This window comes from Carcharodon carcharias, chromosome 10 (genome assembly GCF_017639515.1).
Source record: "Carcharodon carcharias isolate sCarCar2 chromosome 10, sCarCar2.pri, whole genome shotgun sequence".
Lineage (NCBI taxonomy): Eukaryota > Metazoa > Chordata > Chondrichthyes > Lamniformes > Lamnidae > Carcharodon > Carcharodon carcharias.
Window position 1 is genome coordinate 113954847 of NC_054476.1, and position 14976 is coordinate 113969822.

General features: G+C 42.8%; 1 protein-coding gene across 2 annotated transcripts in view; it reads right to left on the reverse strand.

The window, feature by feature from the left end:
• The window catches only part of mybbp1a (MYB binding protein (P160) 1a), a 90328-nt gene that overhangs the window by 45773 nt on the left and 29579 nt on the right, over window positions 1-14976 (reverse strand). For both annotated transcript variants that reach the window (XM_041198271.1, XM_041198270.1), the window contains 7 exons: window positions 12458-12747; window positions 10514-10624; window positions 9615-9740; window positions 9178-9384; window positions 7381-7489; window positions 3050-3146; window positions 1212-1363 (listed from right to left, as the gene is read on the reverse strand). In XM_041198271.1, the coding sequence (XP_041054205.1) occupies window positions 1212-1363; window positions 3050-3146; window positions 7381-7489; window positions 9178-9384; window positions 9615-9740; window positions 10514-10624; window positions 12458-12747 (1092 nt within the window). The remainder of the gene's footprint in view (window positions 1-1211; window positions 1364-3049; window positions 3147-7380; window positions 7490-9177; window positions 9385-9614; window positions 9741-10513; window positions 10625-12457; window positions 12748-14976) is intronic.

Here is a 14976-nt window from a genome sequence, read left to right on the forward strand (position 1 = left end):
GCTGGGCAGCCTTGTCTTGAAATACTTCACCCATTGTGTATTTCCAAGAGGTTTTGGGTGTGTCAGTCTGTGGCAGCCATTGTTTCAATATCCAATACGTTGAATTTTTAATGCCTCTTCCTTAGGCAGTTATGAGTTTTGATCTGTGTCTGGATTATAGGCAATGTCTTTGTCTTCACAGTCCCCCTAGGGTGATTTGTTTGTTTCTCACCTTCACCTTGGAACGTAGCCTTGCACTTTTAAGCAGTTTGCTCTGTCTCAGTTCAAATTGCAAAATTTCCAGTCAGTTGAAAGTTGAAAAATCATATTTGCAAAAATAAAGGGACATAGCCTCATGACATAAGGAACCGCCGAATTAGGGCAATGATTTGCACGTAGGAAATACAAGGAGAAGTGAGGAAGAAGTTTTTCAAGCAGCGGGTGCTGATGATCTGAAACTTGCCCATACGAGGGTAGTGGAAAAGGGGATGATCGATGACTTGAAAGAAATAAACGTGCAGGGCTACAAGGGTACAGCAGTGGAATCTGTCTGACTGGAAGGCCCTCCAGGAAGCCTGGATGGACTCAATGGGCTGAATGTTCTCCTTCTGTACCATTATGACTTCATGACGGTTCAGGCCAGTCACTGCATTCATCCAGGGTTCATAGAACCCTGGCCGAGGAGTGTATTTTATTTTTAATGGATGTGTTGCTGGTCAAAAATCCCCCTGGTTTGGAGGGAGAGTGGCATTCACAGCAGTCACCAAAACAATGAGCTCGGAATGAAGTGGGTGCCACCTCACACTGCAAAAAAAACCATGCCAGGACTCCACGAAAATGAATGACACAGCCATCAGTCCCAGGACCCTGACAGGCTGACCCTGCCATCAGTCCCAAGACCCTTACAGACTGACACATTCATCAGCTCAGCCCATTATGCCCTTACCACCCAGTATCTTGTGGAGATGGTGAATAGAAAGTGAACCTGCACTAAAAAAAAATCACTTCTCAAAACACTTCCCAACCAAAAAAGGAGGTGGATGGGCAGACTTTGGTGGAGGGAGTTGAGAGAATATTTTTTCCAGGATCTCCCTGCTCTTAGAATAAGGCCATCTCCTGACTCAGAGGGGCTACCACCAAAATAAGCAGGAAAAAAGTAGAAAACGGGAAGGAAAACGTGGAATTGTAACAACTGTAGACGTGTAAGCACTGGCTTCTGCCACATTACTCACATCCAGGATGAGCTGTAGCGCTGCCTTAGTCACGTGAGGACAAATCCGCACAAACACAGTTTTTGTGATTTGCCGCATCAAACGACTCGGTTGGGAGAGCAAAGACAATAAGATTTCAACCATCACCTCCACCCACTCTGGCTGCTCCTCATCTGAAAAGAGAAGAGACAGCTTAAGAATATTAGACACCTTGTTCTTAATTTATGTAGAGACTGATATTTCACTATCGAGTGCTCTTGTTGCAGAGCTGTTATCTGAAACTTAATAGGATTTTACAGCTTCATGAAGGCCAAACCTGTTCTTAAAATTGTGTCACGCTGCCACTCAGTGGATCTGGGGCTGTTCCCTACGAAGCCTCACAATCCCTCTGCACCATGCCCAGCCAGTAGCCTAGTTATCCTGACTGGCCAGGCTACTTAGAACACTCTGAAATCCTGGTTCTTCCCTAACCACATCACTACCACTTTGACCCTTCCTCACCCCAAGAAATAAATAGTAATAAGATTAGGGAAGGAAGGAGACCTGAAATAATCAGATAAGATATTCAGTACTGGGCACCGTGCCTCAGCAAGGATACATTGGTTTTGGAGGGGATACAGTGCAGATTCGCCAGAATTATACAGGGACTAAAAGGGCTAAATTATGAGGACAGGTTGCATACATTAGGTTTGTAGTCTCTTGAATATATTAGATTTAGAGTGGTCTAATTGAGGTTTTTTTTTAAGATGATTAGAAGTTTTGATAGGATAGGTAGAATCGATTTCCTCTAGTGCAGGAGTCCAGAAGTGAGCATAATGTTAAAATTACAGCTAGGCCACTCAAGGGCGATGACAGGATGCACTTCTTTACTCAGAACACCATGGAAATCGGGAACTCTCTTCCTGTAAAAGCTGCTGAGGTTAGAGGTCAATTGAAAATTTCAAAACTTGAGATTGCTAGATTTTTCTTGGGTAAAGATATTATGGGATGTAGAACCAAGATAAACAGAGTCATGGTACAAATCAGGCCTGATTTAATTGAATGGAGATACAGTATAAAGGCAATGAACACTCATGTTCCTAAAATTACTCTTGTATATTTCTAAATGAGGCAGAGAGTACTTTAAACAGATCAAGGCTCCGCATTAAGTTTTTGGGTTCAGCTTCCCATACAGTGCTTAACACCAAACAAAGAATTGAATACAGAGCAGAAAGTGTTACACAATAGTAGGCCTGTGTTTAAAGATAGCTCTGTCACGGTGATTAAGATCACATCTATAAAAAAAAGCATCTCATCTGCAATAAAAGCTTACCGCTGAACAGCAATTGGCCTTAGTTACAAAGTCACAATTTTATGGCAAAGAGTTGTGCTCCAATCTATATATATTACATAACAGTCTTATTCATAGTGAATCAGGTTCCAACTTAAAATCCCTTTCATTGCATTCAATGGAATCCTCATAAAGCACTCTGGTGGCATCTAGTGATGGTTAATAGGCATGAATGGAGCAAGGAATACTGTTCTTTCCTAGAATTACACAGAACATACAGCACTGAAAAAGGCCATTCAGCCCAATTGCCAGTGGAGCCTCTTCTCACCCAGCCCTGTATCTCTCACTTCCCTGTTCCCTCAATCCTGCCTCAAGGCTCCTCCTAAAAATGTCAACACGATCCGTTTCAAACACTCCATGTGATAGCGAGTTCTACATTCGTGTAAAAAGATTGTCGAGTGCTGTATTGTGCTCTCTTCTGCTGGGTGTCACTCCATTGTTGACTCGGGCCACACATAACCAGCGTGTTGTAGAGGGTTGTGATCATAAAATGTGTACAGTGACTCGTGTTGAGGGGAGCTTTGCTAACCTGTGACAGGTTTTGAGTGCTTCTTCCTTTTCTTCAGCAATGCTTTCTGCAGACATTCGTGGATGTCATTCAACAGTGCCACAGAATCCTCACCATTCTAAACGGAAAAAAACAGAAGAGATAAAGACAGCTCGAGACACTAAGACCTTGCAGCAACACTGACGAGATGCCACTTTTACTCATGACTCTCGAGATTTGTGATCGTTTTAATGCTTGCCCTTCATGCAGGGATTGTTAAAGTAGCTTACACGTCGTTAAATTCACCAAAAGAATAAGAAGCGTTTAATAAGAGGATTAATGATTAAAGGCCTTGCAACAAGAAAGCAGCAATTAGAAAATACTCAGTTTGGTCATGATCCAAAAGGGTACCTCTGTCCCATTAGCACCTATTCCTCACTGAATCAGGAATCGATCTAATTCCCCATTGAACACTTTAAATGCTGCACGTCGGCAGCTATCTGGGAATAAAGGCAAGCCACAACATTCAGCCTGTGCAACTTGGCAGGGATTGGAGAGGAGAAACAAAACGAAGACAAAATGTTTCACGCTGCAAAGAAAATAAAGAGATGGTATTCTGGATCAGACAATATCCACACTAGAGTGAAAATCTACCTATCATGCTTCCTGAAATTTTCCTGGTGATTCTGGAATCTCACCACATTTACTGTTTGGCACAGTCAACAGCACAACAGAGTTCCTGGCTCCCAGGTGGCAGCTGTGACACTTTGTAGCAGGCAGTGAGACATTAGCAAACTGTCTTTGAGAGTATAAACGTGAATCTAATATTTGTAAACGAGGCCCTTCCATACACCGGAACAATACTCTACACAGACCAATCCCAGCCATTCACTCATTCCATGCATCATTTTACCCAGCTGCTAGTTGTGCATGTTTACGAGAAGATTGCTATAGCTGCTGGCTACAAAATCTAGTTCTGTAGGAGTAATGGGTTTTAATTCCCTCATCTCCTTGTATTATTCTCTGTGGGAATAAAACTGCAGCCTCGCCTCTGTCAATCTTTTGTGATTACTCAGGGCAAGGCAGGAGACGCTCATTTCTCAGATACTCACTTTGCTATTTTGTTTTTAGGGAAGGAAACCTACCATCCTTATGCGATCTGGCCTGTATATGATTCCAGTTCCACATCCAGGTGGTTGGTTCTCAACTTGCCTGCTGAAGTGTTCCAGCTGCCACTTAACCTTCTCAAGAAGGTGGCCTTCTCAGGGCAATTTTGAGATGGGCAGTAAATACCAGCCTTGCCAGTGACCCCCATATCTAAAGTACAAACTATTCCATGAAGAATGGCTCCTGGTAGACAGTACTAGGGTGGAGCCACGGTACATCCCAGTAGACAGTAGATGCTTTCAGAAAAGAAGATAGGCAGGAAGGAAAAGGAGGTGGTGCAGCTTTGTTAGTAAAGGAACAGATAAGTGCTATAGCGAGGAATGATATAGGCACTGGAAAACAAGGCATAGAGTCATTCTGGGTAGAAATAAGAAATAGCAAGGGAAAGTCCCTGGTGGGAGTAATCTATAGGTCCCCAAACAGTAGTTCAGCAGTAGGGCACTGTATAAGCCAGGAAATACTGGGAGCATGTAAGAAAGGCACGGCAATAATCATGGGTGATTTTAATATGCATAAACTGGGCTAATCAAATTGGCAAGGTTAGCCTCAAGGGAGAGGTCATAGACTGTATTAGAGATTGTTTCTTGGAGCAATATGTTGTGGAACCAACCAGGGAACAGGCTATTCTGGATTTGGTTTTGTGTAATGAGATGTGATTAATGATCTCATAGTAAAGGATCCTCTGGGGAAGAGTGATCATAGCATTCTAGAATTTCAAGCTCAGCTTGAGAGCTAGAAACTTGAGTCCCACACTAATGTTCTGGGGTTAAACAAAGGTAACTGAGGGCAGATTTGGCCCTAGTGGACTGGGCAGGAAGACTATAAGGTAGGACAGTTGATGAACAATGGCAGATATTTAAGGAGATATTCAATTCCTCCCAAGTAAAACATATTCCAAAGAGGAAGAAAGATGGTAAGAGGGGGAAAAAAGCATCCATGGTTAAGCAAGGAAGTTAAAGATAACAAAGGCAAAAACTAAGGCATACCAAATTGCAAAGGTCAGTGGCAGGCTGGAATATTAGGAAACATTTAAAGACCAACAAGGGGTTACTAAAAAAAAATAATAAAAGGAGCAAAGGTAAATTATGAAAGTAAACTAGCGCAAAATGTAAAAACTGATAGCAAAAGCTTCTACAAGTATATAAAAGGAATGAGAGTAGCTGAAGTGAACTTTGGTCCCTTGGAGGATGAGGCTGCAGAGTTAATAGTGGGGAACGCAGAAATGGCAGAGACGCTTAATCAATATTTTGCCTGTTTTCATGTTGGAGTACACTAGTACCACCCCAATAGTAACAGGTAAAGTGTAGGGTGTAAAGAAGGAGGAACTTAGAACAATCACTATCACTAGAGAAAAAGTACTGAGCACACTATTGGGATTAAAGGGTGACAAGTCCCCAGGGCCTGATGGCCTACACCCCAGAGTCTTAAAGGAAGTGGCAGCAGAGATAGTGGATGCATTGGTAATATAATAATATTGCAAAAGTCCCTGGATTATGGAAAGGTTCCAGTGGATTGGAAAAATGCTAATGCTAATATAATGCCCTTATTCAAAAATTTGGCAGGTTTGTCTCCCGTTGGGAAATTGTTGGAATCCATTATTAAGGAAGTACTAATGGGGCATTTGGAAAGTCAAAATGCAATCCAACAGAGTCAGCATGGTTTTATGAAGAATAAATCATGCTTGACTAATTTGCTAGAGTTCTTTGAAAATGTGACAAGCAAAGTGGATAATGGGGATCAGGTAGATGTAGTATATCTGGACTTCCAGAAGGCTTTGATAAGGTGCCGCACAAAAGATTAACACACAAGATAAGATCACACGGAGTTAGGTGTAATACATTAGCTTGGATAGAGGATTGGCTAACCAACAGAAAGCAGAGAGTCGGGATAAATGGGTCTTTTTCTGGATGGCAAGCTGTAACTAGTGGGGTGCCACAGGGTCCTTGGGCCCCAACTATTTATAATCTATATTAATGACTTGGATGCAGGGATAGAAGGTACTATAGCTAAATTTGCAGATGACACCAAAATAGGTAAGTTGCAAGGAAGAAAAAATAAATTTACAAATGGATATGGACAGGTTAGGTGAATGGGCCAAAATTTGGCAGATGCAGTTTAACGTGGATAAGTGTGAGGTTATCCATTTTGGTCAGAAGAATAAAAAGGTGACTTATTATTTAAATGGAGAGAAACTTCAGAATGCTTCAGTGCAGAGGGATCTGGGTGTCCTCGTGCATGAATCGCTGAAAGCTGGTATACAGGTATAGCAGATAATAAGGAAGGCAAATGGAATTTTGGCATTTATTGCTAAAGGAAGAGAGTATAAAAATAGGGAGGTGTTGTTGCAACTGTACAAGACATTGCTGAGGCTGGAGTACTGTGCACAGTCTTAGTCATCTTACTTGAGGAATGATGTAGTTGCATTGGAGGCGGTTCAGAGGAGGTTCACTAGATTGATTCCAGAGATGCGGAGCTTGTCTTATGAGGAGACATTGAGCAGTTTAGGCCTATTCTCGCTAGAGTTTAGAGGGATGAGAGGAGATCTAATTGAGGTATATAAGATGCTAAAGGGGATAGACAAAGTAGACGTGGAGCGGATGTTTCCCCTTGTGCGGCATTCTAGAATGAGAAGCCATAGTTTTAGGCTAAAGGGTGGTAGATTTAAATCAGAGATGAGGAGGAATTACTTTTCTCAAAGGGTGGTGAATCTGTGGAATTCACTACCTCAGAGTGCAGTGGATGCTGGGACGCTGAATAAATTTAAGGAGGAGATAGACAGATTTTTAATTAGTAACGTGTTGAAAGGTTATGGGGAGAGGGCGGGAAATTGGAGTTGAGGCCTAAATTAGATCAGCCATGATCGTATTGAATGGCAGGGCAGGCTCGAGGGGCTGAATTGCCTACTCCTGCTCCTAGTTCTTAAAAGGCCACATGGTCTATCACGTTCTGAAGGCTTCAGACAGGTGACAAATTATACTGGATAAAGAAAAAAATACTTCCCAGGCACCAAAGAAAATAAAGACACCTCATATTACATTTTTTCAAAAAACTAACTAAATCCCATAAGATGTTGGCATTTAAATTGAATATTTTGCCTCACCTGCTCAGACATTGGAGGGGGGGTGAAAATGACAAAAGTATATTGTGTCAAAGTAAACTGGGGGATGGCTGAGCCCCGTGGCATGCCAAGTGTGGGTTATAAGTACCTTGAAGAGATGAATGCCTACAAGCAGGAAGAGCAACTGAAAGGCTGAGGTCTCCAACTGCTGAGATTTCTTTGATTTTTTCTGTAGATCCTCGACAGACTGGAGCATTCTGTGAACGAACAAGTGACTCGTGAGCACACACAGCAATCATTTCCACGTGGCCAGCCATGAATGTAGCTTAACTTAGTACTGGGTATAGATATATATGTGGCCAATTTTAGAATACAATAGCAGGCCTTTTATTTAATATCCTGATTTTGAGTATATAATGAAGATTGATTATTAACATCCCTGGCTGATCTTAACTGGATATATTCATAGTTACAGCTGGGGAGTGAACCAGTTACGAGTACAACAGGGAGACAATAGCTCCAAAACAGTACACATTTCACATAATGTGTGACAACTCAGCCAGGTGTCCTCATGGGGACCGGAGAAGAAGAGAACAGAATTCTGATTCCACTGTCTCAGATCATAGTCTTTTCTCCTCATGTTCCAGAGCACTTTCCATATCACCGCCATCTACATCAATCAGGAGTCTGCCCGGTGATTGAACATAGAACCCTATTGCGGCTATTGGCTTTATCACCTGATCCTTGACTTTCAAAACGTAGAAGAGCATCTTCTTAAATTGTGTCTCAGTTTTTACTCACAAAAGGATTAAACAGTAAATCAAAACAGGGACAATATAGATTTTACAAGTGCTCAACTATCTCAAGCAAGTAGAAAATGATGGCACTGCTATGCTAAACAGTTATTCATATCATTTTCACACAAACCAGTGACTTCCGTGGACAATCATTTTCTGAAGGCTTCAAACAGGCTCCAGACGGGGTCAAGCCTTTGATCTTATCAATGATCATGGACAAAACCACTCCAGCCACCAGTTTTCATCACATGGTAAAACTGGCTTCCCAACTCCCTCTCTCGACCTGTACAATTTTATCGATTATGCTTGCCTGCTTTGTTGCTTCTTTGTTCCTCCACTCTCTAACTGAGAGATAAGCCATCTCTCTCTGATCTCAGGTGATATCATCACATAATCAGGCTGACACTCCGGTACTGAGGGAGTGCTGCACTGCCAGAAGCACCGTCTTTTGGCCTGTCCTTTCAGGTGGGCATAAAAGATCAAGCAGCACCAAAGCAGAACAGGGCAGTTCTCCCCAGTCTTGTGAACATGCATCCCGCAATCAATTTCACCAAAGACGGATCGAATGGTCATTCATCACATTTTTTGTTTTTGACATCTTGCTGTGCTCAAATGGCAGCTACATTTGTCTACAGTTTTGGCTTGGCTAAGATTGGGAATGCAGCACATGAAGAATCGTCACTAACAAATGTTATTAATCTGGTCATGAACTGCACCAGGGGATGTAGATATTTAATATATTCCGGTAAAGGGAAACATTAGAAAGAAAAAAGGCTTGCATCAATATAGCACTTTTGTTTTCACAACTTCAGGACTTCCCAAAGCCAATTTAATTCTTTTCCTTAAGTGTAGTCACTATTGCAATGTAGGAAATGGGTCAGCCAATTTTGCACACAGCAAGTTGCTACAAACAGTAATGAAATAAACAACCATATTACTGTTTAACTGTGCAAGAAGAACTCCTATCTGAATAAATGAATAACCCAGGCAGCAAAGTGTGCACAAGTGGCAATGTTTTACTGCATTAAAGGAAACATATCTAGTGCAGACGCTCAGACAGTGTTGGGAATAAGTGCACTGAAGGCAGACTGAGACACCCAGATAAATGGCTTCCCACAGTTTAATTTAATTAAGTTTGGGTTACGTACCGGTTCCAGGCTTCTCTCTGCCCTTGCATAAAGGGTTTGACAACTCTGACAGATTTCTTCTCTAACAGCAGGGCATTGGCGTAATGAACCACACGGGAAATCCACAAGTTTCCATCCGCCGTAAATCCCAGCGTGCGCTTCTCTGTCCTACCCACTGATTCTCTGGAGTCACCCAGTGGGGGCAGGGAATTCAGATGGTTCAACAGACTGGGGACATTGAAAACAAACACATGTTGGTACAAAAGAATATGCTGCCACAGACAGTAAACAACGTGCCATCACTGATCATCAGTGATGGCAGCAGGAAGTGGAAAGCAATCTCATCCTACATTTTAAGATCATTTTAAAGTTGTAGGAAATGCAGAAATGAAATAAGATAAGGGTTACATTTTTTTTTCTCTGATATACATTTAAAAGGCCAAGTCCTCAAACCTTACCCAAAAAATGAATTTGCAATTATGTTCCGTGTGGTTTGGTCCAGAGGAATGGACAGTGTGGCCTCAGTCTCCGGGATGTCAGGTGTTTGGTGTTCAGTTGCAAAGAAGGCATGGAAGAAAACAAACCTGCACCCAGAAAGATTGGAAAGATATTAGTTTCATTCTGAGCATTAACGCAAAGAGAGTGAGACAGAAGGAAGGTGAGAGAGCAAGAGCGCGTAAGAGTGAAAGTGCGCAAACTAGAGAGTGCACACAAGGGAGTGAGAGAGAGAACAAATGTGCATCGATGATACAGTAGGAGAAAACACAGAAATTCCACATCCAATGGGGAGCACAGTGCTCGAGTGAACAGGCAGCAGTGATGCTGCAGAGAGCCTGAGCCCCAGGTATGGAGGGAGGCAGTTTCTGTAAAACCCTGGTGAGGGGATACGGTCACTATCCAACAATATAAATATCAATGGAGGCAACTGTCTACAATTGCTGCCAAGTGAGCAAAGTAACAGCAGGGATCTCCCTCCTACAACAGTTCAGGCACTTTGTGGTCAGAAACAATCTCACACATAGTTACTGCTATCACCTGGCCATAGTGATTTGACCCTACACTGATGAGCACTTTCCAGCCCAGTAATAGAGAGGATTATCACAACATCAATAGGAAAGCAGCCTGGCCGTGCAGAAGCCCAATGAGGTCATCTTCCCCCTCTCCATACCAAACATGGGAGAACAGGGAACAGTCCCTGTGCTGGATGTCAGATAGACGCGACACTTTATTTACCTCTGCTCCTCACATTCACAGTCACAATGATCCCACACAGAAAGCAGCAGTTAGAGACTGGTATGTCAAAATTTACCCTGAAAACATTACATAACGTGCACCCTGCTCAATATTCCCCACTGACCTGGCAATGTCCATTACCAAATCCTCTTCTTTCTTCACTTGATTATTGTCTACGATTGAGGACAGCCGTGCAACAATCCATGTTCGCAGCCTCAGCACTGAGTATTGAGCTCTGTTAAATATCAGAGACGCAGTTAATGCGAGCTGTCTCAGCACAACTTACCAACACTTTATTAGCCACCTGTTGGAGAGATCGTATTCTGGCCCTGCTGGTTACCTATAGGGGAGAGATCACATCCAGGAGACGCCATAGAGGTGACACTGAACATGAAGGGACAAAGGAAAAGTCATTCAGCCCATTCTGCCCATTGCACCTTCCATCTTTTTTCCACCTATGCCCTTGGCTGAATCCCAAATCCACCCCATCTATTAATATTTATTCTGATAGGTTTCAGCTTAATCCTTAACAGGGGTGAAACGAGACCTGGGTGATAGAGAATCAGTTGCCTGCTTTTTCCATTCTGCCTCCATCCGCCCCCTCCCCCCACCAACTCTACTTCTCCGTTGAAATTATGATAAAGATAATCAGGTTTACGGGGATGTGGGAGAAAACTTTTTTACCCAGAGGGTGCTGATGGTCTGGAATGCACTGCCTGGGAGGGTGATGGAGGTGGGTTGTCTCACATCCTTTAAAAAGTACCTGGATAAGCACTTGGCACGTCATAACATTCAAGGCTATGAGCCAAGTGCTGGTAAATGAGATTAGATAGGTAGGTCAGGTGTTTCTCACGTCGGTGCAGACTCGATAGACCGAAGGGCCTCTTCTGCGCTGTGAGATTCTGTGAGGTGGAGTGTAATCCAGACTGCCGATTTGCTGTAGTCTTCTTTGTACCACACAGGTCTAATTTCACCATTTACTATGAAGATGAACTTATTTCATATGTTACAATTGGCACTGTTAGACTTCACAACTTTGCCCTCTGCTCTTCTTTCTGGGACAGCCACCCCACTGATTTTCTTCCAAAAACAGAAAGCGCTGGAAAGTTCAGTCAGCATCCGTGAAGGGAGCAGACAATTCAATGTTTAGGGCTGGCCCCTACTCTGCAACTGATAAACCAATTTTCTCTTCATTTTTTACTGCCATCCCTCGAGATTGAAGTCAAACTCAGATCCACCCATTCAGGAGTTTCACTCTGGCCAGGGGTGGAGATAAAGAAAGGCACTGTCCGGGACAGAGTTCTCCTCTGACAGGTTCTGGACACTTGGGTTCCTGACTGGCTCAGCAGATATGGAGCCAAGATGGGCAAATAGAATCATGGTACAGACTGGCCATGATCTGCCTCAATGGCAGAACAGACTGAGGTGAAGAATGGCCACTTCCTCTTTCCATGTCAGGTCCTAACACAGTTACTTGAAAAAGCACAAATTAGCCCCCTCAGTATCTTGAAGAGTTTGTTAAATTATTATTGAGGCTCTGAATCAGTTAAAGCACACAATCCTTTCAAACACGGGATTGCCATTGGGTTTCACCCCTTACTAGTCAATACATGAAGTACAACAGCACAGGTTTATATAGCATCTTTAACCTAATGAAATGCCCCCAGCTGCATTACAGGAGCATTATAAAATGAAGTTTGATACTGAGCCACATGAAGAGATATGTCAGGTGACCAAAAGCTTGGTCAAAGAGGTAGGTTTTAAGGAGTGTGTTAAAGAAGAAAGCAAGGTAGAGAGGCGGAGAGGTTTAGGGAAGGAATTCCAGAGTTTGTGATCTAGGCAATTGAAGATGTGACCACCAATAGTGCAGCGATTAAAATCAGGAATGGACAAGAGGCCAGAATTAGAGGAGCACAGATGTCTCAGAGGATTGTGAGGCTGGAGGGGAAAGTGTTTTCCTAGGTCACAGGCCTCCTGTCCGGGGGAGGCCTAGCTCCCTGGTCATCTAGTGCCATCTCCTGCTTTACTGAAGTATAACAGCATGTTAATTGAACTTTACTGTACTCACAGGTCAGCTTGTTCCTTGGACTCCTTCTGCCGTTTGGTGCTGAAATCTATGCAGGTCCCAAGGTTGGGATTGATGAACATGCTTTTTAACCAGCTGACAAAATTCAACAAAACTGAGGGCTGCAGGTGATGGACCACTTTCCAGTAGCTGGGGATCACAGGGTTACCTCGGTTAGTGAGGCACGTAAACTTTGTTATCACAGTGAATTGTTTCTCTGCATCCTGGATGTTTTCAAGAAACGAGTCAACATATGTCTCCATTTCTGGTGCGAACTTGAACCTGTCTGGGAGCTGAAAAATAAATGTTTTAATTAATGATCATCAGCAGGATTAGCAATATGGTAACCCTGTTTCCCCTACCACTGCCCCAAGCTGCCACTACTTGGTTTAGCAAAATACCGCATTGCATTACAGAACACAAAACATGTATGCATCCTAGATAACTTTTATCTTTACATCCACTTTTAAAGGAGGAAAATGTCCCAAGACATTTCACAACATGATCAGGAAAATATCAACAGTGAGCCACATATGATGATATTGGGGCAGGTGACTAAAAACTTGATCAAAGAGGGAGGTTTGAAAGAAACATGTTCACGGAGGAGGGAGAGTTGGAGATGAATTCCTGAGATTATGGTCTAGGCAGCTGAAGGCACAGCTGCTAATGGTGTGGCAAAGTGGCAGATACACAAGAGGCCAGAACAGCAGGAATACAGCAATCTTGGTGGATTGTAAGGCTGGAGAGGGTTACAGAGACAGGGAGGGAAGAGACCATAGAGGGATTTCAGTATGAGGATAAGAATTTTAAATTTGAGGCTTTGTTGGACTAGTAACCAACATAGGCTAGTGGGTATAGGGACAACTAGTGATTGGGACTTGTTGCAACTTAGGATAAAGGCAGAGTTTTGGATAAACACAAGTTTATGGAGGGTGCAAGATAAGAGGCAAGAGAGGAATTGTTGAGTAACAAAGATATGGATAAGGGTTTCAGCAGCAGGTTAGCTGAGGCAAGGCACAAACAGGTGATACTGTAGAAGTGGAAGGAGGTAGTCTTGATGATAGAGGGAATGCGTGGTTAGAAGCTCAGCAACAAATCGAACAATGAGATTGGAAACAGGCTAGGTTAACCTCATACGATGGCCAAGAAAGGAATCTGTGGCAACGAAACAGAGTTTGCAGCAAGGGAAGAAGACAATGGCTTCAGACTTCTCAACGTTGAATTGGAGAAAATTTCAGTTCATCCAGGCTGAATGTCAGACAAGCAATCTGACAACACTGACGGTGGTGGAGTTGAGAGAGGTTGTGGAGAAGCAGAAATGGGTGCCGTCAGCATACATAAGAGACCTAACGTCATGGCTTTGCATCATGTTGTTGATGAATAGCATGTATTTCAGGATGGATGGGGGGGGGATGAAGACAGACCTGGAGATTAAGTGTGCAGGAGAGGGAAGAGATACTACTGCAGGAAATTCTCAGGCTATAACTGGATAGGCAAGAGTGGAACCAGCAAGGAAGGTTCCATTCAATTGGACAATGCAGGAGAGATACTGGAAGATACTGCAGAGTGGTCCTTTTTTAAATTCTTTCCTGGTACATGGGCGTCACTGGCAAAGCCAGCATTTGTTGCCCATCCCTAAATGCCCTTGAACTCAGTGGCTTGCTAGGCCATTTAAGCTAAGAGTCAACCACATTGCTGTGGGTCTGGAGTCACATGTAGTCCAGACCAGATAAGGGTAAAAGCAAAATACTGCGGATGCTGGAAATCTGAAATAAAAACAGAAAATGCTGGAAAAACTCAGCAGGTCTAGCAGCATCTATGGAGAGAGGAACAGAGTTAATGTTTTGAGTCCATGTGACTCTTCCTCAGAGCTACAAGGAAGTAGAAATATGATAGATTTTATACTGTTTAAGAGGGGTAGAGCAGGTGGAACAAAAAAGGTCAGTGATAGGTGGGAGCTAAGGAGAAATTTGACAAAGGTGTCACAGACACAGGATAAAGGGAGTGTTAATGGTAGTGTTAAAGACTAAAGAAGGTGCTGATAGTAGCATAAAGTTAAGATAACAGAATATGTTAGTAGCAGAACAAGGGTGAAAGCACAACATAAGAATAAGTATTCGATGGCCCTCTGGGGGAGGGGGCATTGGTTGGGGAAAAAGGATAAAAAAATTAAAACAACAAATAAATACATTTTAAAAAAAGAATTAAATAAAATAAAATTGAATTTAAAAAAGGGGTGAAGATGGTGGAGGAGTTCATGGTCTGAAGTTGTTGAACTCGATGTTGAGCCCGGAAGGCTGTAAAGTGCTTAATCGAAGATGTGCCTAATCTGGAGAAGTTCCTCCAGTTTGCGTTGGGCTTCATTGGAACTTTGCAGCAGGATATGTGGACATGAGAGCAAGATGGTATGTTGAAATGGATTACTGATGGGGTTTTACGATTGCTGGTAGTTTCATGGTCACCAGCTTACAATTCCATATTTATTAACTGAATTTAAATTCCACCAGCTGCCATGGTGGAAT